The following is a 26,567-nucleotide window of genomic DNA, read 5'->3' on the forward strand; positions in this document are numbered from 1 at the left end:
TATCTGTAGAGGCCTACAGAGGTAATGTTAATATTATGTGTCTACACATCAAACAACCTACACATTCAGATTTTTTCACATTTTTATGTGGAGAATCGAAGTTTAAATCTAAGTATAAACAGGTAGGTAGGCAGATCAACACAGTTCAGTGATTTCCAGTAAATGCCAAAGTTTAATTCTGTAGAATTTGTTTAGAACCACATTATGTAACTCTAATCTACTACTGTATTTTCAGTTGCCAGTTAAGGAGTTATATAGAATAGAAAAAAACTGCAGTAAAAATAGCAATATTTTATTTATTAATAAAAGATTAATTTTATTAATAAAAATGTACTGAAAGAATGAATGGTGTTTAAACACCACTTCCTCTTTAAAAAAGGGGAGGAGACCGATAGAAACTCTGGGTTTACCGAAGAAAACCTGCTCCCTGACCAGGTTAGGTTCAAAGAGTAAGTTACCATGGTAACTGACTCTGCATACAAGTTACCTCTCTTTCAGAAACGGGCTTGACTTACTCTGCTTTCTCAGGTTTAACATACCTCCCATTCTGAAACAGAAAATCCAGTGTTTCCAGGTGGGTCAACACAGATGACGCAGTGAATAGTGACGATTCTCTCTGACCAATCAGCAGTCTGCCGTGTTTTCACGTCACATTTTAGTATCGCCAACGTTCTCTGGTATCGCCTTAGCTAGCTCGCTCAGAACCTCGCCGGAAGTGATACGAAAAAAAGTACAACTTTTACAACAGGTACAACTTTTAAACAGTGGAAAACCAAACAAAGGCGAGGCGAGTCGAGCTGGTAGCCTACTGTGTAGTGGAAAAGCGCCATAAGTAACTTTGCAGCTACGTCAACTAACTGTCATTAGAGTTTTAGTAGACTGTATGAATAATATTTGCTAACACTTTATTTTGTTGGTCCTCCAACAGATATTCTACTTACTATAGGCTAAGTAACTTGACCCCTAACTATAACCTACCAGTCTACTGACAGTCAACTACAGTCTACTAATACTCTAATGAGGGATAGTTGACATGTAGCTGCAGTTATTTATAGTTGGTAGAATGCCTAAAGTGGACTATGGAAATAAAGTGTAACCTTTTTGGTATTTATTTATTTATTACATTTCCTTGTATATTCATGTATTTTTTAAATTTATTTATTATTTTGGCAGCTTTGGAATTCCATACAAGACAGCACACCACACAGGCAGATTGATTTTACAAACAACCAGAGTCCTGACTGTATAGGCTACACGGGAAATCTCGACTTTAGAATAAACTAACATGGCGGACGCATGCAAGAAGAAATGGCGATAACAGTGTTTGGAAATTGGACTACTTTTACAGAAAATCATTTTGCTTTTATTATCACGTGATCCGGAGTGGAGAATGCTTGCCCTGCTGTGATCTGCTCTGCGGGACGAGTTGGGAATAGTGATGCTGCCATTTACTCATTAACTTTTATTTATAACGGACAACTACCTTGTCTTCAATCACAGCTCATTTTCAAATTCACTGAAACGCGAAAAATAAGATTTGCTATTAATTTTCAAAATTTTGCTAAATTTCACATGCATATGAGATATTGCATAGGCTATATTGTATACGTGAATAGGCTAGGCTACTATATGTGAATCGTTAAAATTGGGCACTCGCCAGCCACTGTATCTTTGTCCAAAAACTTAATGAAAGTTTTATTTTAAAAACTTTTAAAACAAGAAACCCTCTGTAGAAACAATGTTAGTTACAGTTACCTGGTGTAATGTGGAGCAAATAAGCATATCCTTCAGTGTAAGCTGCAAGAGGGCTCCACCCCGTTGTGACTGTTTTAGTGTCAGTTTAATTATTACTGAGGAACACCTGTCATTTGTAACGCGCTCCACTGTGTAGCCTACCAATTAAAACTCATCTGTGAGAACTTTTTTTCCGTCTTGTTCCGCGTGTGAAAGTAGTTCTTGTGCGAGCTCAATGTACAATGATTTATATTACTTCCTATGTACGATAAATTAGATAAAATGTGGGCAACAACGATGATGTTAATTTATTGTGCTGTAGTAGGCCTACATTCAATAATCATCTGTTGTCTATTTTGGGAACATTTCTGGACCAGTAATACAAGAGTGCCTAACTCTCCAAGTGTGTGAGACATCTTTAATTTTCAGCAACACTTGAGTAAGTAAATGTGTAGGCTGTACTTTATCTTTATTGTATCTTTTGGTTTATATTCTTGGCTTCAGTTCTTCAATAAATTATACATTGCAATAAATAATCAAGCTCATGGATTATTTTGCCTAATTTTTTACTTTGGAAAAAAAAAGAAATTGAGACTGCAAACACCACAATCCAACGCTTATTGATTTGGAACAAATACAAATATATCATTATTCTTATGAAGAACAAAACACGTAGCAGCCTGAAACAATATCAGGGCATGTAAACATTTCAGCACTACTAAAATCACAGACATAGGCTATTTGAAATAGAAATTTTACATTATGTATGTTGCATTTCTTGCAAATGTATGCATTCCATCACAGTACATTGTTCACTGACACGCCATTTGTGCTTCTTGCATATTGTATATAGCATATTATGTATTTTGTGTCTTTGATATATGTTAGGCTCGTTTGAGATGCGCCTTGCCTTGCCTGAAATTTAGACGAGAATAGTCTAGGGTAGGGGAGGAGAGGAGTAAAAAAAGTTAACCCAAGACAGACAATGGATCATACACTGGATATTTTGAGCTGAATTAAAAGAGTTATGCATGAAATTGAGTTATTTAGAATTTTAGTTGAAAGAATGTGAGGAATGTACTTAAATGACTATTTATTTAATACTTATCAATCAAATCTAGTAATTTAAAGGTAAATACAATAACAAAAAATCGCATTAAAAAAATAGATTAAATATTATCAAAATGAAGTATTACAAAAACTTTAAGTAAAAAAAAAAAAAAAAAAAAGTATAAGTATAATTTTAGGGCGTCGGGTCATTTTAAGCCCCGAGGGAAAGATCTGTGAAAAAAAAAATTGTGAGGGAAGGATGAGGGTAAAGAATTTGACATTCAGAATTATAACGTTTACTAAACTGTCAATACTTTTGACTTCATGCTCGTAATAACAAATAGTATCCTTTACAGTCAGTTAGTTATCGCATAAAAAAAAACAACAACATTGTTTCCATGTTGACAATCACTTTCCAGCAGCTGTAGCGTTGATAGGTGGCCTGACCATGACGAGTTTCATGACGACAGCAGGCCTGAAGGCGGAAGTAAGACAATCAACAACTGAACACGGAACAGCGATTGACGTTACCAGTAGTGTCTAGAAACAAACAGACTCAGAGGGATTTCTTAGTTTCGGAAAATATAAAACAATATGTCCGTTTTCGGCAAATTGTTTGGCGGTGGGGGGAAAGGCGGCAAAGGCCCAAATCCACAAGAAGCAATCCAGAAACTCCGTGAGACAGAAGAGATGTTAACCAAGAAACAAGAGTACTTAGAGCAAAAAATTGATGCGGAGCTATTAACGGCAAAGAAAAACGGCACGAAAAACAAACGAGGTATGTATTAAAAACGAATCGTCCCGTTTTGACATATGTGTGTTAAATAACTTTAAAAAGAAAGCTACCCTCTTCTTTCGCCCTACCTGTCGTCGATTTCAGTATGGTTGGGTAGCTACACCCATGCGTCACTTGACCTAATCTGAGTGATAATCGAAACTATGAAGTCGATTTATAAAAATAAAACCTATGTCGGGTAGAAGAACGTGGATAGGAACATTAAAATCCCTGCTGTCACGAAACTGAATAAAAGAGTTTTGACTTAATAAAGGGTTGGATTTCATATCACTTAGTTACGTCTGATTAGTGTCATGTGATTTGTTGTGAAAGAACAGCCATTAACAGCGAACATGGTTAACTGCATCGAGTGTATGTTCCCACATGCGGGGAATTTCTTATTTGGGTATGGTTGAATGAAAAAGTTAGTTACATATGTGGCAATTATTTTTTTATGGGGTGTGTGTGTGTATATATATATATATATATATATATATATATATATATATATATATATGTATATGTATGATAAATATTTACATTCAGATGAATGGGAAAAATGTCCCAATTAGCCTGAATTAACCCTATATATAATGTGTATTTATATTATTTACCATTAAGTTATGGTGTGCATGTCTGTCTCTTTATTTCTCAAGCTGCTTTACAGGCCCTGAAAAGAAAGAAGCGATATGAAAAGCAACTAGCTCAGATAGATGGAACTCTCTCCACTATTGAGTTCCAGCGAGAAGCATTAGAGAATGCCAATACAAACACAGAAGTGCTTAAAAACATGGGTTTTGCTGCCAAGGCCATGAAGACAGCCCATGAAAATATGTAAGATACCTGATTCAAATGTCCTGTTGATTCCTTAGCACAGAATGCAGTACATAATCATATTATTGAATGTTTTCAGGGATCTAGACAAAGTGGATGACCTCATGCAAGACATCACAGACCAGCAGGAGTTGGCGCAGGAGATTTCTGATGCCATTTCAAGACCTGTAGGTTTTGGAGAAGACTTTGATGAGGTTAGTTTTTTTATGTGGTCTGCAGTGTTGCCCAATCCCAACAGAAAGTTTTAGGAATAAAAAACATTATGACTGCATTATTTTAAGAACATTTATGACATGTGACTCAGATGTTTTTGCTTACTTTGAAGCACAAGGGTCATCTTAAATCATGCTGGAGAACATGATCATCAAAATTAACACAAACTTGTAGAGTTCTATGCTGCTAACAATAAAGCAAAAGGAAAATGAAGCAGATACTTAGGAAATTAGAAATTAACTATTGATAATTTTTCAGTTCAACATAAAAAAAAATAGCAATAGAAGTATTTTCACTACTGGACTTTTTTGTTGCACAGTTATACCTAAACCTCTGATTAAGGTGAAATGGTTGTTAATACATTTTACATAGATGTGTCCCTCATTGCTTTTTGCTCCAACATTCTCTTCAAGTGCAGTTTTTTTTTTACAGATGTTGAATGAACAATAAGATTCTTGTATTTTTTTTCTAGGATGAGCTCTTGGCTGAATTGGAGGAGTTGGAACAGGAGGAACTGGACAAGAACCTGCTGGAAATTAGTGGCACAGAGGATGTCCCCCTGCCCAGTGTGCCTTCAAATCCATTACCCAAAAAAACAGCTGTCGGTTCGTTTCATGCTGTTCATTACATATCAACATAGTACCAAAATTCATGTAATTTAAGTCTATTAAAAAATCAGTAACACTTTACAATAAGGTTCATTAGATAATGTATTTACTAATATGAACTGACAATGAGCAATACATTTGTTACTGTATTTATTAATCTGTTAATGTTTGTTAATAAAAATACAACTGTTCACTGTTTATGTTAGTTCACAGTGCATTAACTAATGTTAACAAATACAACCTTTGCTAAACAAATGCTAAAGAAGTATTGTTCATTCAATAAACCTTATTGTAAAGTGTTACCAATAAATCTATTGACTGACTATTGTAGATTGGTAATGATTTGTTTTGTATCTCACAAACTAATAAATCATTTTAAATCAAAAGTAAACTTTACATATTAAGTTGGACTTTGGTAAGTTAAAGAAAAGTGGAATACCACTTTAATAGTCTTTAATACTAACATGCAGAGAGGTTCCCCTGTGGAAACCCTCAATAACCATCTGTCTTTGTGTTTCTCCAGCCCACAAAAAGAGAGAAGAGGAGGATGAGGATGACATGGAAGAACTCAAGGCATGGGCTATGTGAATTTACCCAATCTGACAGACTTTCATTGCTTGTCCTTGTTGGCTTGTGTAGGCAAACCCATGTACCTTCAGAGGGTTAACACTACAAAACAAATTTTATGAGTTACCATGGCTCTTGCAGTATGGCTAAAATAAGTCTAGAAAAACAAGAGTTACAAACAAAAATAAATATGAAGCAGGTTTTTAAAGTAAATAAGACAATACAATCTGATGACATAATATATGACGTGAACCTTAAATATTTGGCCATTGTTATTTAGGTAATGCATTAATGTTTCTAATTTTTGCTTCTTATTTGACTTTTTTTGTCATGAAATTACCATGTTTGCCAACACACAAGTTTCATATTCATGGTCAACTTTCTCTCATCTCGTCTGATATATTAAATATGTTCGGTACTGTTGTTTACTTCAAACTTTGATCTTAATATGTTCTGTTAGATTAATGTTATTCAGTACTTCCAACATAAACATTTTTACAGCTTGATGACAATGCCGTAATGGTTTGGTGACAAACAAAAAACCCTGGATTAACTGACATTAGCTTCATTATATATATATATATATATATATATATATATATATATATATGACTGCCCATCATGTATTGTTTGGTGCTGTGTCTGAATAGTTGCAGAAAATTACCTGTTTAATAACAGACTTTTCCCATTGATATCTTTTCTGGTCTGATTCATTGATATGCTGAGGGTTTTCTCCTGGCAGTAGATGACTGTAATTATTCAAAACATACAAAATAAACAATACTACATTTTCTTTCCTCATATGGGAGCATATACTTTTTTGAAAAATGCTGTATCTATTCAGGTTGAGGCATATTTGGTGTATGTGTATATTTGAAAAAATTCAGATGGCGTTTATTTGAGAGATCATTAAACTTTTGGATTCCTTTTCTTTGGTGTTGTTAGTCTTTCTGTGGCATCTTAGCTCTTGTTAAAATTATGTATAAAAAAGTAACCTTGGTTCTTGCACTCAAAAGCATACAATGATGTGTCTGATGTGTTATGTGCCTTAATGGCAAGCTGATTCAATTTGAGTGGCATGTCTTCAAATGACTAACTGTAAAATGCCTCAGCTGACCGATAACATTTATAGGGAAGAGTGTGGTGTATACTGTATATTCCTCTCTTGTCTTTTTTGTTTATTCCTTGCCAAGTCCCTTTTTTATGTCCTTTATTTTACCTTAATGTAGGTAAGGGGTTTGGGTGGATTCATTTTCAATAAACCACATGACTGTTTGTTTCTGAAAAGATAGTTGCTAATTCGTTTAACATGTTTGATTCATGGTGTTCGCCATACATTTTTGGAAGAAGCTACAAACCAAACTATAATAATCAAAATAATAATTATTACTATAAATCTAAATTGAAACACTTCTTTGGCAGCATCCGACTTAGCATACTTATATACTATATCATAGGCGAAAAACAGTAGGCCATGTGACAATAGAAGCATGTCTGAATTCACAGTAGGCTACTCGTAAAAGTATAGGCAAGAAAGTAAAACCTAAGTTTTGTGAATTTCACAAAGAGTTTCTTTCCTACAAATGCTCTAAAAATGATGAAAGGTAAAAATGCAAAAATACTTTTTGCTAGAATAGAAGAATATGACTTGAAGAGTAAGCCCTAGCTCCCTTTTTTTCTTTTACTTTATTTTCATGTAATGGACTTTTGCACCTTATCCTACTGTCATGTTGTAATGATATATTTTTGTTGCAGTGTTGTTTGTACATGACATATTGTTCAATAAAAAAAAAAAAAAAGTACCCAGGTGCCGGACAACCTACTTCTTCCGGCGAGATTCTGAAGTGTGCACTGTGCAGACGATGGACACTTTGGCGCCGAGCGTCCGATTGCCTGGATCTCACAACTCCGAAACCGTCAGATCAAGTTTTCAAATAGGCGCTATCTTTATAAATAAACCAAAGATTTGAGCTTTAAACAACTACATTCTCGCCTGAAATACTCTTAAAACTACATTTCGTGACACAATAACAGCAGTATTTTTAAATTACGCGGGGTTTCTCCTCTGCTTGGTGTGAGATGCATTCTGGGATACCTGGCTGTCTCAAGTCCGCATCTCCATAGACAGCATATGCATAGACAGTGACAGTAGGTCACCTCCATAGACAGTATGGTCACCTCTCGATGCATCCTTGGTAAAAGGGGCGGATCAAGAACACATCCGGGGATTTGAACTGGACTTGGCTAGATGTGAACTTTGAATTGGAACAGTAGCCTACTTGGGCAGCGACTGATGACGTTTCACAAGTCCACATGAACACAAGTACAGACAAGAACGCATATTGAGAAACGGCCTTTGTTATCCCATGAGGCCATGATAGAGGATTTATGAATGGCAGTAAAGCTACGTAACTGACGCTGGTTGGTCACATGATAATGACAACATGCCACCCTAACCGACCACTGGAGACCTATTTCATGACTTAATAACGATATTAAATGCATGTGCCATTATTTTTTTTAGATGATTGCCAATCAGGATTCCTGAAGGGCAGACATACAGTATAAGTAATAATTTTCGCTTGGTCCTAGATTGAATTGATTAAAATGAAGTTTTATATTTTTTGTAGATTTTTATAAAGCATTTAACACCGTTAATCACACATTTATGTTTGAGACTTTGGATTTTTTGGGGCTTTGGTAATTTCTTTAAAAGGACCACTTATACTTTATATAATGGGTGTATAGCTCAGTAAAACTTGCACATGGCACTAGCCCCAGATTTCTTTCAGAAAGAAAATTAGGTAGGGATGCACAATCTCCTTTTTTGTTTTTACTTTTAACTCAGACAATGACTATTTACAATAACAAATATATTTTTCACAGAATCAGGATTTTAGAAAGAGAAATAAAATGCAGTCAATTAGTCAATTATGATACAACAATATTGGTTAGAGATTCATTAGACATTAAAAGTGTGATTGATTGTTTGAATTACTTTTCACCGGTTTCAGGGTTAAAATTAAATGTAAACAAATGTGAGTTATTAAAAATAGTGAACTTCTTGATATTTATGGCATCCCTGTAAAGAATGTTGTTACATATTTAGGAATCAAAATATGTAAAGATGAAAAGGAAGGTCAGCTTAATATTCAATTTGTTGTTCAAAAAGTTAAAAAAATATTTAATTTATGGTTAATGAGAGACTTGTCAATGAACAATAGAATTATTTAATCAAAAGCTGAATGTTTATCTCGTCTGCTCTGTCCTGCTATTTCACTAGAAGTCCCTAATAACGTCATTAAAGAAGTTGATAAAAAATATTTTCAATTTCATTTGGAGAAATATTACATTAAAAAAGGTACCTTAACTAATTTGGTTGGTTATGGAGGTTTACATTTTCTTGATTTCAGCACTTTAAATACAATTTTAAAGAATAGATGGATCAAGCATTACTTTCAATACATAAATAAAAGTTGGTATTTAATTCCTAATCTAATTTTTAAAAAGATGGGTGGGGTTGCTTTTCTGTTGCAATGCAACTTTGAAATCAGTAAGATTCCAGTCAGATTAAGCAATGTATAATTTGGAATCACAGATATATAATGTTTAAACATAAAACTCAAAAATGGGTTGATAATGGCACTATATTTGTTAAAAAGTTATTTAATGAAAATGGGGTATACCTACATAGAATTTATTCAAAGGTATAATATTAAAGAATAATGAATATTGTATATAGTGTTTGATGCTATACCATCCAGTTTAAAATATCTGTTATCAATTAAATATCAATTAAAGGAAATGTGAATAAGGAGACTGTGGGTCTCAGACCTGATGTTTCAATTAAAGGAGTTACTATTACTGATAGAAGATGGAATAATTACTTTATAAGGAAGTTACAAACAGAACCTGCCCACAATATCTTCTAAAACATACTGGCATTCTAAACAGATGCACTTGAGAACATTGGATATATGCATGGTTGCTGCCTAAAAAATAGGTTTTGCATTGATGTAGATGTTAAATGTGATTTCTGTGGGACTGAGAAAGAAAGTGTTGTCCACTTATTTTTTAATTGCATTTATAGTATAATGTTTTGGATAGATTTGGAATGTTTCCTTTGTAAATGCTTAGGCATGAAAGTTTACTTTTCTGAAAAATATGTATTTTTATTTTTATTTTAATTGACAAAGATTACGACCAAGTGTGGCCTTTATTGTTAATCTTTGTTTGATTATGGGGAAATTCCAAATACATAAACAAAAATGAGCTAAAGGAAAACCACATTTTTTGTTATTTCAGATAGATATATGAAAAATTATATTGAGTTAGGCTACTACTTGGGTTGAAAAATAGCAAAGCAAAACGCACTAGGTCTCTATATTAAGCTTTTATGCTATTTATATGACGATCTCATACCTGTTCCTTTTTCTGTTTATATTATTTTTTTCTTTATTTTTTCTTTATTTTTACTGTATTATTGTTTATATAGCCTACTATATTTTCTTTTCCTATTTGTTGCAGTTTATATTTGTTCAATATTTTTATATTATATGTTGGACTATTATCATGTTTATTATTCATAATGTGACTGGCATTTAATAAATAATAATACAAAATCCAAATTAATAAAGCCCATTTATGATTTTTTTTTTAAATGACAACATGACAATGTAGTAGGCCTAGGCTACGTCCAGATTACATTAATATTACACACTGACATATATTTTTTAGCGGTCATGATTCTCGTGAAGTAAATACTTATTCAAAATAAGTTCATACTCAAGAGAGTATGCAATTTCGGGCGCAGCCATGGAAAGTCGCATGGTGTTGTCGTGGACGTGGAGATGATGTAATCATTTGTCGTCGGAAGAACGCTTGCGCGCTAAGCTCGCTGATTGTGCTGATGCAAGACAGTGGATGAGAGTAGTTAACCGTGTGAACGATATTTACAAGGACGAAAAGCATTGATATTTAATTCAATCATCATGTCAGAAGACGAGGTATTGTGGTGGTCTATTTTTATATTTTGTTAATATTCACAGTTTAGTGGAAATATTCAATCATGTTGTGACTGTAATAGATTTGAGAGTGTTGCCTAACGTTATAACGTGCTCTAGGCTGCGTTTGCTGTTTTTATTAATTTATTGCATTATTTCGTCTAGTTGTATAAAATGCAAAAACTAATAAAGAACACTCAAACATTGCTTGAGTAGTAAAAACGGGTGAGTATTATTTCCTTCACCACAGCGAGGCATGCTTTAGCAAATGATTCTGGTGCCTTATGTGTTCTCAGATTTTATTCGACCCCACTACATCAAAGAAGAAAAAGAAGAAGAAGAAGCCCTTCATGCTCGACGAAGATGGAGATGGGTTTGGAGAGGAAGCCCAACAGGTTGAACAGGGAGAAGTTGAGCCTGAAGCAGGAGAGGAGCGAGAAATCGACCCTGAAGATGATGACATCAAGAAAAAGGGTGAGAGGCCATTTTTTCTCCATAAACCATGCAGTGTTTTGCTTTTCTCTTGTACCGTGGCATTGGGTTTAGTCATGTTTCTCAACAAATCTATTTAAACCAGAACCTTGAAAAGTTGTGTGAAGGAGTTTGTAAAAAATGTGCTATTTGAGATTTTGACCTTTATGACACTGTTCTAAAACTTTCTTTACAGAGCCTTCAGATGATTTAGATGATCTGAACTTCTTTAATCAGAAAAAGAAGAAAAAGAAACCAAAGAAGGTGTTTGAAAATGACATTGAAGAAGGAATAAAGGTTAGCAGTTGTTTATAAGGAAATTGTCTGATAATTGTTTAATGATTCACTCTTTGCAATACACATGAAATGAGTTTCCTGTAACCAGTAGCCTACATAGCTGGATAATTAAATGGGACCCTCTTTTAGGTGTCTTTAAGTACTATGTACTAACACTTAAATGATTTGTCCGTTCATGTCATTTTTTCAAAAAATAATAATGTGGCCTCGTAATCTTTAATAAAAAACATTAACATTTTTCTCGTTTGAGTATCCATTTCACTTTGATATGCAATGGGGAAGAAAAGACAGTCGCAACTTCTGTTTTATTATCTACTTTAATTCACTTAGTGCTGCATAACTAATATTATTATTTAAAAAATTGGACCCACTTAATATTAACTGTCTTTAACTACTGTGTACTAGCGTTTACAATTAATCATTTGATACAATGCACTTATTAGAGCTTTTCACACCTGAAATGGTTAACCCCGGGTCATTCTAAACCCTGGGTAAATTGAATCCTGGGTTATCATTTCTCATAATTAACCTAGGGTTAATAATTAATCGTTATAATAATAATTCATAATCTGCTATTTAAAATTGTACACTACTAATCCCTGGGTTAACATTCTTATCTGGTGTCAGTGAGTGTCATGAATTGGACGAATGCCTTGCATTGCAAATCCACATATTATATATTTCCGCCTGTACTATCAGGTATATACTGAAGGGAGTTTTTGGACTGTAAAGGAAAGAATGTAATGATCTCTTCTTCACTCCAATTGTCATGTGTTCTGTCACTATTCAAAAATGTTCCACTCAAACACTGAAATATAGCCTACTGTTTAGCAACACACAGTGTTTCTGTGACTGTAAAACATGATTATGAGGCATGTGATTGGCTGTCTGTTGCAAAGTATCTAGCCGTAACATTCCAGCACTTGCCTCATTTCACACGGTACACGTTTGGCACCGCAATACGGGGTTGACACAGCAAAAGCCCCGTAACCCTGGGTAAAACACTGTGCTAACACCACTTCTAAAATGAGTGAAATGCTTCTTTAGCCTGGGTTAAAACCAGGGTTTAGAATGATGATAACTCGGGTTTAAGTGCAGTGTGAAAAGCCCTATTGTGTGCATTGTCGTTATCTTTTTAACTGGTTTATTGAAACAAACTGTCCAAAAGAATCAGTTTGCAGAAAAGGAATTGGACTTCCCATCACTAATGTGATGCCCAGTAAGCATATTTTCTTGTATTTGATAGTTCTTCTAACGGCTGTTGACTCTTTTCATTTTATTGGTGACCAGGAGCTGAGAATTGAGGGAGACCAGCAGGAAATAATGGAGGAAGATGATTTGGACTTGATGCTTCCAGCTAAAAAAAAGAAACCAAAAAAAGTGGAATTTGTTGAGGAGAGAGACACTGTGGAACAAGAGGATGGTATGAACATACACTTTATTTAATTAGAATGTGCTGCATTATTAATATTATTTAAAAAATGTGAATATAAAAGATAGGAGTTACAGAAAAATACTGTGTATAATCAAGCTTTCAGTTAGCATGTACGGCAATCTACAAGGAAATTTTACTCTAAAATCACATCAGCCTCAAAACTGGCTTTAACGGATTTTGTACAAAATCTCAGCTGTTAAGTTTTTGTTTTTTGTTTTGCAAGAGTCAGCTTAGATTCTACATAGGTTTTCTTCCATATGTCTGTAAAAATAATTCAGATCCAGTTTGTGTTACTTAGATTTATAATGTCAGGTTTAAGTTTCTTAAGTTTGAAATACAGTGCCACTCACTCTATAGGAATTAGTCAAGCTACTCTTTCTAGACTACAAGTGGTACAAAATGCAGCTGCTAGGCTCCTGACTGCTTTTCATTCCATTACACTGGTTGTCGGTCTGCTACAGAATTGATTTTAAAGGTCTTTTAATGGTCTACAAATCTCTAAATGCCTTAACACCATCTTATCTTACTGATCTCTTGTCGGAACATTGCTCGGGGAGGTCTCTGAGATCTTAAAACAAGGACAAAAGGTTCCAAGGACAAAAATAAAATTTTAGAGGTGACCGGGCATTTGTAGTAGCAGTGCCAAAACTGTGGAACTGTTAATATTAGAACTGCTACAACAGTAGATCATTTTAAATAGGGATGAACAAATATCACTTTTTCCAGAATGAGTCTGATACCGATACTTTAATTTTTGGTACTTGCTGATATAGAGTACCAATACCTGTATTTTCACTGCATTTGTAATTTTTAAATGTATCAGCTAGAGAATCCAAAATCATATAAATCATAATAGTTGGCTTTAATTTTTTCAGCAAATATATATATATTTTTTCAGTTATTTTCATGCTTAATTAAGCCTGCTAAAATGTATTGTATGAGCTTCTGTTATTTTCACTGTTCATTCTATTGCTCTATTATATTTTATCTTCAATTTAATAATACAGTGCATATTTAGAGCTGCTTCAGCACGGCTCAGTGCTGAGGATTGGGTCAGTCGTTCAAATGTTTAGACAGCAGTGAAATATCACAATTCTCTATTCCAATTTTGATACTACAGCAAAACTACTAGCCTAATGTAAATTTAAAGGGTTGGTTCACCCAAAAATGAAAATTCTGTCAGTAATTACTCACCCTCATGTTGTTCCAACCCCGTAAGACTTTTGTTCATCTTCGGAACACAAATTAAGATATTTTTGATTAAATCTGAGAGCTCGATCACTCCTCCATAGGCTTCTAAGACACTATAACTTGCTGGCCCAGAAAATGTATTAACCCTCTGGGGTCTGAGGTGTTTTCTGGGCCCTGGAGGTGTTCTGACATGCTCTGACATTTATGCTTATTTCTGTTACTTGTGACATTTTCATGTCTAAAGTCTAATTACACTGTATTCAGCACAAACTCTGCTACAATAATATATCAGCAGCATGTGTGTTAAAGTTTGTAGTTTTGAGATAATGACATTTATGCGTGGTTTGTGAAAATACAAAAAAAAATTCTCACTGAAATAAGGTCATGAAACCCATACTGATTATTTCTTCACAAGACTTTTGAAAATTGTATGACGTAGCCTAGAATATTTGCTCTAAAACTATGTGAAAATCACCCTGACTGCTCATTCAGATAAGACAATATATTGATTTAAAAATTTTACGACGTGTTTTGTGTGACAAAGCTTTATGCGGGAGCTCATTAATATGTAAGCTTTTCACACCTGAGAAAGACAAAGACCCTCCCCTAATGGCCCTATTAGGAGCTATCAGGCCCTGTCATTCTGAGCAACCTTGCACAAAGAATGAGGAGATTTAAAAAAGAATGGCTTTTAGATTGTTTGATTTATTTACAACACAACATAATCCAAAGATGCACAACAAATGACAAAAAAGCAATCATTGAAACCAATGATCCAAAGACAGAGACCTTTGTGCCATTCCTAAAAACATTGTACATACCTTTCATTTCCAAGGTGTTTGATTTTCACTTTACCAGGTTCATGTACAGAGACTCATGTGAATGTTGAAGTTAGCAGGACTCAGTGGCATCTGGGCCCTGAAAAAAAAAAAGTGAACATACTGATATCAAGAGAAAGGCCTGCACGATTTTGGGAATACATTTTAGATTTTTCTGGTTAAAATTGCTTTTTAAAATTCACAGAATATACACACACACACACACACACACAAATGTTTCCAACAATATATAATATAATGAACACCAGGTTTGTTGTGCCTTGTAGGCATAGGCTATGCGCAGTAGAGGTCGACCGATATGGTTTTTTTCAGGCCGATGCCGATCTTTTGAAATCCGGGTCGGCCGATGGCCGATTAATGCTGCCGATTTATTTTGGCCGATTATGTGCTTGTTTTTAACCTCTATTTGAAAGATAAAATGTAACACAAATAATTACTTAAGATAGACAAAATTTCTCAACAAAAACATTTATTGAACAACACTTTACCAATCTGCATTCTGCACTTGTACAAAAGACAAAAAGACCTTGAGATATGTTTGGTAATTGTACCTGAATGAATTGAAAATTAATTTGCTGCATTTCAGATTAATATATTTGTTTTCCTTAACATTTTAATTAACAGTAACTTAAACACTTTGCAGTTTGAATGATGTCCTGATAAACAAAATGACGGAGTATGTTTTTATGTTTCCACTGTTCGATCGCGCCCGCGCCTCACACACACACGCGCGCGTTTGCACACAAATAAGTAAACACTTTGCGACTTTAAACATCTCTTTGCGACTTTTCGATCTCGATCGCGCCCGCGCCTCTCTCTCTCTCACTCTCACTCACACACACACACACACACACACACACACACACACACAACACATATTCCAGCACTGCAATCTTCACATCGCAGCCGGAGCTAAAGCGGAGCTACAGATTAGGTGTCCCTAAAGAACCCGCGTATCTAACAGTAGTTCCGCATTACTTTGCACGCGAGTTTTATTTATTTTTATAGCGTGTATTCTCCGTGGAAATGTATACACCGAACCGTGACGCCTGTACCGTTTCGGTTCAATACGAATAACGTTACATGTACCGTTCCACCCCTAGTCTACAGTGAAATACAGTCACACATTACACTACTGTTTGGCCAGCATTTTAACCGTGTTTAATCCAGCTACTAGCTAACGGAATGCTAAAGTTAACTGCTGACTAGTGTCAAGTGCAGCGAAGCGATGTTTCTGTTATTCTAACGTCCATTTTCAGAGCATCCAAGAGAAGCACAGGCATAACAGTAGCACTGAAATGAAGCACAGACATGCGCGTTGATATTCGGTCCAGTAAATAACGGTCGTTAAGGCACCAGTGCCGTATTAGCTCCGGGTCTGTCTGTAGCTACCCAACCCTAGCGACGACGACGCTAGCAAAGCAAAGCCAGTCCTTCACTAGCATATAGTTGGTCTCTTTTTTTATTACTTATTTCTCTGCATTGAGTGACAACCCTCTCAAATATAAGACACACAAACAGAACAAATTAAAGTCTCAGATTCACTGTCTGTAAATTCTTGCTTACTTATTGTGACATGATAGCAACCCTTCTGCTGTGCTAATGCAACCTCAACTACGCTATCAAGTTTAAAGTAGCCGAACGTCATGTCGCCTATTCATGTTTTTTTCTCGAAGTTGGCAGTAACATATCAAACGTTTTTAATTAAATATAAAGGAGTTTTCTCCAAGGAACTTAGCTCCTTCCTTAGGCACTGGATGAGGTCTGCTCACTCTGCTGGAGAATGACTCTAGGCGCAGTGTGCGTCGAACGCGTGTTCCACAACAACACTAGGCTGCCCACAGATGCGCCTGCCTAATAATCGGCTTAATACACTTGGATATTGGCCGATGCCGATTATGTTAAAAATGCAAAAAATAATCGGCCGACCGATGAATCGGTCGACCTCTAATGCGCAGTGCTGCATAAAATAATAATAACAATAACCATAGCAGCCTATAAATCTTCCAAAATATTTCAGTAACAACTAAGCTAGAGAAAAATATATTGATTATCATGTTACTTCAAATGTTTCCATTCGTTATGATGATATGAAATGAGATAATAGTAAAAACATGAAGCCGTTTGGTGCTTTTCAAACGCGATCGCAATCCAAAATATAAAACATTATGGTTACCATATACATATCTACGTTTGAGCAGATATCCACAATCACAGTAACAGTAAACACGGGTCTAAATATTATAATATTCACCATATATCTAGCAACAGTTCAACTGCAATGTGAAATTTATGCAACAATAACAAACTAATATGTAATAATTTCTTACCTTACATCTTTCTTGTCTTCAAATCGCATTCTTCTTCTTCTGAGGTAGCCTAAATCCAATGTAAGCTCACGGCGCATCTTTCAAACTCGACGAAAAGCAGAGACTTGTGAAGTGTTTTGTTTTTGAGGTAATGAGCGCGATCGCGTTTCATGTCGAGATTTGCATGTGAATGTCTTGCGCGAGTGGGCGTGTTCAAATTAAAAATAATTAGGAAGCGTTTGAGAAGCTGGACATCTTGTTGGTTTTATACAAATTACTTAAACAGAGAATATTTGTTTTCAGTTTGAATCCGATCATTTAAAAGTACACACTTAAATGTTTATAAAGGTATATGGCTCATAAATGTGTGACAAGTATTCGCTGAGTTTGGTTTCAGTTTATAGACGTGCTCAAGAAAAAAAAGTTTTTTTAAAAGGCAGAACGCACACCCTGTTTATTTTCTTTATTTTACAAAAGCACAATGTTTTGATTTGATTGTAAGTGGACACATACAAAAGTAGAAATATCACAGATTCTTTTTTTATATTTCTTTTTTCTGTATGACCATAAATGACGGAGTAATTTAAGTTTATAGTGCTACAATGTGAAGAAAATCCAGCAAAACGCGCGGGCGCGTTTGCCGACCTCAGAGGGTTAAAGACATCGTTAATATAGTCCAAGTGACTTCAGTGACTCCAGTGGCTCAATCTTAAGTTTATAAAGCGACGATAATACTTTTTGTGCGCAAAAACAAACAAAAATAACGACTTTATTCCACTTTTCATTTCCTTCTCTCTGTGCACGTCAACACAGCAACACAGACGTGCTACGCTTAAACACTACGTGAAAAGACTCGAGGCCCAGAGAAGGAAATGAAAAGTGGAATAAAGTTGTTATTTTAGTTTGTTTTTGCGCACAAAAAGTATTCTCGTCGCTTTATAAACATAAGATTGAGCCACTGGAGCCACTGGAGTCACTTGGACTATATTAACGATGTCTTTAATACATTTTCTGGGCCAGCAAGTTATAGTGTCTTACAAGCCTATGGAGGAGTGATCCAGCTCTCAGATTTAATAAAAAATATCTTAATTTGTGTTCCGAAGATGAACGAAAGTCTTACGGGGTTGGAACAACATGAGGGTGAGTAATTACTGACAGAATTTTCATTTTTGGGTGAACTAACCCTTTAAAACATTATTAAAGACAAGTAAACGGTCAGTAATAAAATAAGATAAAATAATCAAATTACAAATAGCACAAATAAATACAATAGAACAAAGAAAGGCTACAAATGAAATAAACAGCTGTTTTTTGTTGTTGTTTTTTCATGTAGCTAACAGTAGTTTTCAGGTACAGAAATTTGTATAAAGTAATCAAATGTGAAATAACACTGCATATTCATTACTTTATAAATTAAATATAGATGGATCTTTATAAAGTTGCAAAAGGTATTTAGTTAAGAGCAGTGAATGATTTCTTTGTCCTTTGTTTGAACAGCAGCAGGTTTATTAGACTGCTGTCCCTTTATGACCGAATGCACGGGTCCAATACGAATAGGCTACTGTCTACGTTCACTTGAGAAGTCTGTCTATGTTCACTTAACCAACTATGTTTACTAGGATACTCCCCAAGAAAGGGCGTTTTTACATAATTTTGTGTGAATTCGTCCATCCAAGTGCAAGATGTGAAAGAGAATTCAATTCAGTATTCATGCGCTGTCTGATTTTCGGGGCACGCACTTTCATGAAACTTTTTGACTTGCAAACGTCCTGGAATAATGTAGGGAACCACTCACTATACATAAATCAGATAACGGTTCATGCTTTAATTTAGTTTTATCCACATGACACGTGTGCTGTGTCGGTATCGATCAGTATCGGTATCGGTGCATCTCTAATTTTAAATCAACTTAAATCTTATTTGTTTTCTATAGATTTAAATCAATGATGTTGTGCCTATTTTGACTGGTTATTGTTTGTTGTGTCAATCTCTATTGAGTTCTATATTATGCTATGTACAGCACACTGGTCAGCTTGTTGTTTTAAATTGTGCCTGTATAAATAGTGACATTGACATTAATGTCAGGGAAAAAATAATTTGTTTTTTTCCTCTTAAAGCTATAGTAGGTAATCCTGTTCAGAAACACTTTTTTTTTATACTGGGTGAAATGGTCCTTCCATCCTGAGAGTAGTCAATACATTATGTGTTCAGAAAAAGGAATGAAAACAATCAGACCTCTGTAGCAGCTGCAGGACAGTAAAAACTCTGACCAATCACTGCCATTCGGTGCGAATGTAAAGAACCAATCAGATGCCTTCAGAGCCAGGAGGAGTGTCTTAGCAGTGTCAATCAAGTTCGCGTACGCGCTGATCGCCCCTCTCTTGCACAGCGCGTACCGTCATTCAAAATCAAGATTGCCGGTGTGCCGAGCAGCTGTGCTAATGGCGGACAAACAACCAAAACTGCCAATTTCTCGAGTGGAACCTGCTCATACAACAAAGACAGGTAAACGGAAAAAGACCGATGACGATAAACAAGCCCGTCAGAGCCCATTGACTCAGTGTTAAAACTCTAGCCGCATAACATACAGATAAAATGCCACGCACTGTGCAAAGCAACAATTGAAACCTGCTAACCTTATATCTAGCGACCTTATCCGTCGTCATCGGTGACCCTGCATGTTTACTAGCCTGCGCGTTCATGGCAGGCTCCGCTGTGGGGGGAACTTTACATAACAAAATACATGTTTAACAGCTAGTAGGCTTAACGTTATATGTTATGAATCTTACACGAAATTCATCTTCATCACAGTGCAACTAATGGAAATGGAAAAACGTGTATCAATGCAACCTGTTTTTAGCTTTGCCTTATAGTTATAACTAGCTCGTTAGCGAATCAAAAAATATATATTTTAAACTTTACCAATATCGATATGATAGCTTGATAGTGAGTAGGCTACTAAAATACATCTTATTTGTTTATATTCATAATGATAAAGTTAGATTTTTTTATTACATGTGATTCTGACATGATGATACATGCACTGCGCTCCTTCCTCTCCGCTCGTCTCAGGTAAATAATGCGTCTTCCAGCTCAGCTGTCGGAGTCGCGCGTTCATGTGTTTTGGGGGCGTGGCTTTGGAAGGACCCCAGAAGGGAGAGGGTGGACTGAATGGAAATAATGAGCTGTCTTTAAAACAGTCGTTAGAGGTCTACATACACTCGATTTTTATACTTTCTTTTTCAGAATACTTACATTTTAATTATGTATTGATATATACATAGTTTAAACAAATTTGAAAAATAAGTTTTTTAGACCATTCTTACCTACCCCAGCTTTAAAGGTGTTTAATGCACTACATGATGTACTGTTTCAAATTATGAATCTTCTAATCTTTGAGCTTATGACTCATTTGTGCTGATTAAAAATGTGAATGTCTGAGTTCTTCACATATATTTTATTACAGTCATCGAGGATGATAAAAGCACAGAAGGCATCACATTCAGCTCACAATCAGGCCCAGCATGGGCAGATTCAGAGAGAGATTACACTTATGATGAGGTATGAAGTTGATTCATATGATGAGTACTTTCTCTCTTCTTCTATATCACACATCACTCTACCCAGTGTTTGTGACATAGTTTTCCTTTAATTTATTACATTATTTACTTGTCTGCGTCTATACAGTTGTTGAGCCGGGTGTTTAACATCATGAGGGAGAAAAACCCTGATATGGTTGCAGGAGAGAAGAGGAAGTTTGTGATGAAGCCGCCTCAGGTGGTCCGAGTTGGGACAAAGAAAACATCTTTTGTAAACTTCACTGACATCTGCAAACTGTGAGTGCAAACACTTAGCATGTCTGCTGAGTCTGGGTTCTAGAGAAAACTAGGAATGCTTATGGTCTTAAAAAAAAAAAAAAAACCTTTTAATGAATGCATTTTCTAGGAAATAGTGCAATGGATGATATGGGTCAGTCACACATTACGCTATTTGTAGGTAGGACAAACCTTTTAATTTATTCAAAAATACGTTAGAGCAGCACAAAAACATCATACTAACAATGACTTAAATTTCTTGAAGCATGTTTTAATTTCTGAAGATTCAATTTAAAGGGACTTGTCAGGGTGATACAATTGTCCTGATATGATAATAAAATAAATCCTCATTAAAATGATCACATTCATATTTTAAAAAGATTCGTCAAAAAGAAAAAACATGACCCTCAAGGTATATTTTAAAATTGTCAAGACAAGGTTAGGTCAGGTTGTAAAATGACAAATCTTATTTTTCTGTATTAATAAATAACTTAAATATATTAAATATACATTCAAATATTTTATTTAATTTATGATATTTGGAAAAAAAAATTTTTTTACATTGAATAATATATTTAAAATCTTCTTAAAATAAGTGTTTATACCATGTATTCAGAGTGAGGATAATGGAAAAGTTTGTGAGTTTATGAAACCAACATGGTGCAAACAGTACCTTTCTAATAAGTGTTTTCCTTTTCTTCAATTTGGACACTTTTATTGACATTGACCAATATATGAATTTAATCAAACCAGTTATTCTAATATATTGGCCTAATTTTGTCTATTAAACCATAACATGTTTACTTTTTCATCTTCAGGTTGCATCGACAGCCCAAACATCTTTTGGCATTCCTGTTAGCTGAGTTAGGAACAAGGTGAGTTATTAATTGCTTTTCAATAATTGTCAGATGTGAAAAGGTGTTTTTTTTTCTTTTTTTTTTCTGTGACTAAAGAGATGTCTTCTTATATCTAGTGGTTCCATAGATGGAAATAACCAGCTTGTAATCAAAGGACGCTTTCAACAGAAACAAATAGAGAATGTCTTGAGAAGATATATAAGTAAGTCAAATATTTTGAATGTATGAATATGTAGCTGGTTTACCAATACTACATGCTAATGTACAGGGGTTGTACAATGAAACTGAAAGTTTTAGTTCCTAGTTTTAGACCACAATAATTTATTATTAGTGTAGGGCAAAATAATTTATTATTACTGTAGGACAGGGTTCCTCAAACTCGGTCCTGGAGGGCCGCTGTCCTGCAGAGTTTAGCTCCAACCCCGATAAAACACACCTGAGCAAGCTAATCAATGTCTTCAGGATCACTAGAAACTCATAGCTAGGTGTGTTTGATCAGGGTTGGAGCTAAACTGTGGAGGACAGTGGCCCTCCAGGACCGAGTTTGAGGAACCCTGCTGTAGGGTCTCCTGCGGCCAATACAACATCAATTTGTCCTGGGAATGACTGAAAGTCCTGCACTTTTTTTTATCATTCCTCTTCCAGAACAGTGACCAGGGCACTATTTGATGCTGGTGGAGGAAAACCTTAACTGACTTTACTGATTTTTTTTGTGAAAAACACAAATACAGTCTTTTCACGCAAAATTAACACTGCAGCCCATCTGATATAGATATGCCATTTCACATGGCTATGAGCATGATATATATAATAAAGATATTGTTTGGTAAGTGAGACCTCCAACTGTAGTCTTTGGAAACCAAAAAGCTAGTGGAATTTTTTCCCTGGAATTTCATTTTACATTATCAGTACGAACCCTGAGCCTTGATGTGTGTTTTGGTGCATTATCATGCTGATACATGGCACCCCCTTCAGGGTATATTTGAGCCATTAGGTGCACATGGTCATCCAGAATGGTTCAGTAGTCCTTGGCAGTGACGCACCCCCAATCAAGCACAGTAGGGAATGCAGCTCAAACCATCACTGATCAACTCCCATTCTGCACTCTGGGCATGCAACAGTTTGGGTGTTAAGCCTCTTTTGGGCTTCTCCACACTGTAACTCCCATCGATGTGGAAAAGACAGTGAAGGTGGACTCATCAGAGAACAATACATGTTTCACATGTTCCACAACCCAATGAAACCGACATTTGGCAATGGCACGAGTGACCAAATGTTTGGCTAAAGCCGCCCGACCATGAAAATGTTATCTGTGGCGCGTTTTGTTGGAAACAGGAGAGTCGAGGTGCACATTTAATTCTATTTTGTTTTATTTGATACAATCCGGGCTAGTATCCAGACATCCCTTTTCGGACCACTTTCTCTGCATTGACAGTTACTCCTGTTGGATGTGGTTCGTCTAATTATCCTAGATACCATGGCTCTTGATACACCACAAAGGCTTGCTGTCCTGGTCACAGATCAGCCAGCGAGACGTGCACCAACAATTTGTTCTCTTTTGAACTGATGTCTCCCATTATGTTGTGTGGATTGCAATATTTTATGTACAGTTTTGCTCTGCTAATTTAACCTTCACTCTTTGCTCTTACATGAAATGTAAAATCAGGGCAGATTGACCACCTATATATGCACATATATAGACATGAACTTGTAACACTATATTGATCAGTATTTTATTTTTATTGTTCAACCCCTGTATGTACTGTGCCATTACCTCTCATCAAATATGGCATAATTTACCATGTTCAGATGGACTGAAGCTGTCAAATCACTACAGTTGCAGGCAGCTCTCAAACGTTTAAACAATATAAACATTTTAGGGTCTTCAGACTATAGAGCGCGAACACAAATAAGCACAGGACTACTTGAAAGCAGCTGCCCATCAGTGGGTACCGAATTGAGTCAAAGTAGGCCGTGCCTATTGATTCCCCACCCGCACCCGCAATACAAATGACAATTTAAATATTATTCCACCTGTTACATCAAAATTAGTGGTTTACCTCACGTGCAGGACTTAGTTTACCTAATAGATTTTTGACAAGGCATTTCTCTTTTCTCAAAAAAGGAAACCCAAGGTCTAGCTAGGACCAAGGAGCAGGACACAAAGTTTTAAATATTTTTTATTTGTACAAAACGACTAACGTTTCGACGCCCATGCGTCTTCTTCAGAGTCAAACAGTCAATGGCAATGATGTACAGATTTTAAAGAATCAAAATTCAAGACATTGGCCACTGGCCTAAGTGGGTGTGGTACATCAATTAACTAATCCTATACAAACACTCAGGTGTAAAAAAATAATAATAATAATAATAATAATAATAAATAAATAAATAAATACATTTAAAGTAAAAAACTTAACTCTACCACATCCTTTTTGAGATTCACAGTAGAACACTCTACAGACAATATTAACTTCCTGGACTTGACTATTTACAAAAATTCCCAAGGAGGTCTAGAAACCTCGATCTATAACCTCTGAGCAGAAATACCCTCCCCAGAGCAGATAGCCATCATTCCAAACAACTTATTAAAAATATTCCCATTGGCCAATTTTTACGGCTTAGAAGAAACTGTAGTAGCGATGCCGAGTTTGAGCAGTAGAAATGACAGAGCGCTTTCGTAGTAGGGGCTATGCTGAAAGCGACATCTCCGCAGCCTATGAACGAGCCAGATCGACACAACGATCACATCTCCTGGTTAAAACCAAACGCGCCTCAAAGCAAAGACTCTGCTTCTCCACAGATTTCTCTCATATTGGCAGAGAAATAAAGCATGTCATTAAGAAACACTGGCACATCTTGCAGAGTGATCCAGCTCTTAAAGATATATGCACAGAATCGCCGCGCATTACTTTTAAGCGTCCTCGCTCATTTAGAGACAGGTTGGTTCACACGACCCTGAGCCTTCCACCAAAACGGCTCCTCCCTTGGGTTTTTACAGATGTGGGCATTGTACCCATTGCTCTAACTCAAATGACTCAAAGCAATTTTTCCATCTCCAGTCAGGTAAAAAATACAAGATCAATTATTTTATTTATTGTAACACCACCCACGTGATTTATATGTTGAAATGTCCATGTGGTTTGGTGTATGTAGGTCAGACTAAACGCCCCCTTAAACTACGCATTTCTACTGCATTTCTCTTTTCTCTTTTTCACAGAGGAATATGTGACTTGTCATACCTGCCGCTCACCGGATACAATTCTGCAGAAGGACACACGTCTCTACTTCCTGCAGTGTGAAACCTGTCACTCACGTTGCTCTGTAGCCAGCATCAAGACAGGCTTCCAGGCCGTCACTGGCAAAAGAGCCCAGCTTCGAGCCAAAGCCAACTAATACAAGCACCCTGTTCTGGCCTCTTTCTCAGACTGATGCTCTGCTGACAACTGTCCTCACTGCTCTCGTTTGAAGCGCAGTAGCATTCTGGGTCATTACCCAAGGCTTGGACCTCAGGAGTGGCCTGTAGAAGGTTTTGAGTGTAATTTTATTAATAAATCTGACTCTGACGCTAGAGTGCTTTAGTGAACAGGCTGCCTCTGATTTGCTTGTCTTACTTTACCTCCTTCCTCTGGAAATATTAAGTTTTTCCCATCTGTATTCAGCATATCTGATAACCAGAGCATATTTCTGTATATATAGTGAATATTGCTCTCAGAGCAGTATTTTTTCAAAGAAAAATACAAGGATATTATTGGATGGAAACCAGGAATAGGCATATATCATCTTCCTTGCTTTTGAAAAATGAACCATAGCCTTTTATATTGAACTTTGTTTTATCAATTTAAAACTGATTCTCCAAATGTTAACTTATGGGACAGTCATTGCACAAGAATGCAGGAATGTTCAGACTGGATCCAAACAAGTTCTTTGTGATCCAGGAATCCAGCAAAGTGTGACTTCGAATCTCCTCTGAACGCTAGAAAATGAGAACTCGGTTCCAAATTTAATTACACAGACAAATACATACATATTGTGCCGTTTTCTTTAAGATGTGCAAATGCAAGTGTGCACAGCAAATGTGTGGGCATGTTTCGCTGTACCTAGATGGAAATAAAGGCTTGTTTGCAAATTTGAAATTAGATTTTTTTTTTTTTTTTTTATAAGCATGGAAATCATAATTTTTTTGCCTTTGTTTCTTGCTTATTGATGCATTCATGAATTATTTTATGTGCAAAGCCACATTATAGAATTGCTGCAGCCAGTTTCTCTGTCAACAACAAAGGCATTCCCTCTTTACATCTGGATCTAAATCAGCTAGTATCGCCATCTGCATTTATGGTCAGAATGGGCCACAGCTGAGATTCAACTCTGGCTGATAGAAAATGGAAAAAGTGTTGCCTGTCTGTTTTAGTTCATGTGTTTCATATTAAAAGATTTAACATAGATTTACAGATTAACAGGATAATCAGCAAGGATACATTAAATTGATAGAAATGATAGCAAAGATTTTTTTTCTACATTGTTGCAAAAACAGTTCTATTTCAAATACTGTTATTTTGAACTTGCTGT

General features: G+C 35.7%; 3 protein-coding genes across 6 annotated transcripts in view; 2 read left to right on the forward strand and 1 right to left on the reverse strand.

Moving 5' to 3' along the window:
• Positions 1–1,928, reverse strand: part of pabpc1l (poly(A) binding protein, cytoplasmic 1-like) — a 64,043-nt gene extending 62,115 nt beyond the window's left edge. For 2 of the 4 annotated variants that reach the window (XM_084390015.1, XM_084390014.1), the window contains exon 1: positions 1,756–1,928. The gene's annotated coding sequence lies outside the window, so the exon portion shown is untranslated. The remainder of the gene's footprint in view (positions 1–1,755) is intronic. The other 2 variants (XM_084390016.1, XM_084390017.1) reach the window with 2 other exon arrangements.
• Positions 1,929–3,243: 1,315 nt separating this feature from the next.
• Positions 3,244–6,711, forward strand: chmp4bb (charged multivesicular body protein 4Bb). The gene is made up of 5 exons (XM_084390126.1): positions 3,244–3,562; positions 4,216–4,393; positions 4,473–4,587; positions 5,079–5,211; positions 5,738–6,711. The coding sequence occupies exons 1-5, from the start codon at positions 3,379–3,381 to the stop codon at positions 5,800–5,802; spliced, it is 675 nt and encodes a 224-aa protein (XP_084246252.1). The 5' UTR covers positions 3,244–3,378; the 3' UTR covers positions 5,803–6,711.
• Positions 6,712–10,568: 3,857 nt separating this feature from the next.
• Positions 10,569–26,134, forward strand: LOC311277925 (eukaryotic translation initiation factor 2 subunit 2-like). The gene is made up of 9 exons (XM_084388406.1): positions 10,569–10,787; positions 11,081–11,258; positions 11,452–11,552; positions 12,843–12,975; positions 20,793–20,887; positions 21,014–21,162; positions 21,960–22,016; positions 22,115–22,200; positions 25,219–26,134. Exons 1-9 carry the CDS (start codon positions 10,773–10,775, stop codon positions 25,392–25,394), a joined length of 990 nt encoding a protein of 329 aa, XP_084244532.1. The 5' UTR covers positions 10,569–10,772; the 3' UTR covers positions 25,395–26,134.
• Positions 26,135–26,567: the final 433 nt, after the last annotated feature.

This window comes from Rutilus rutilus (assembly GCF_951802725.1).
Source record: "Rutilus rutilus genome assembly, chromosome: 19".
NCBI classification, from domain to species: domain Eukaryota; kingdom Metazoa; phylum Chordata; class Actinopteri; order Cypriniformes; family Leuciscidae; genus Rutilus; species Rutilus rutilus.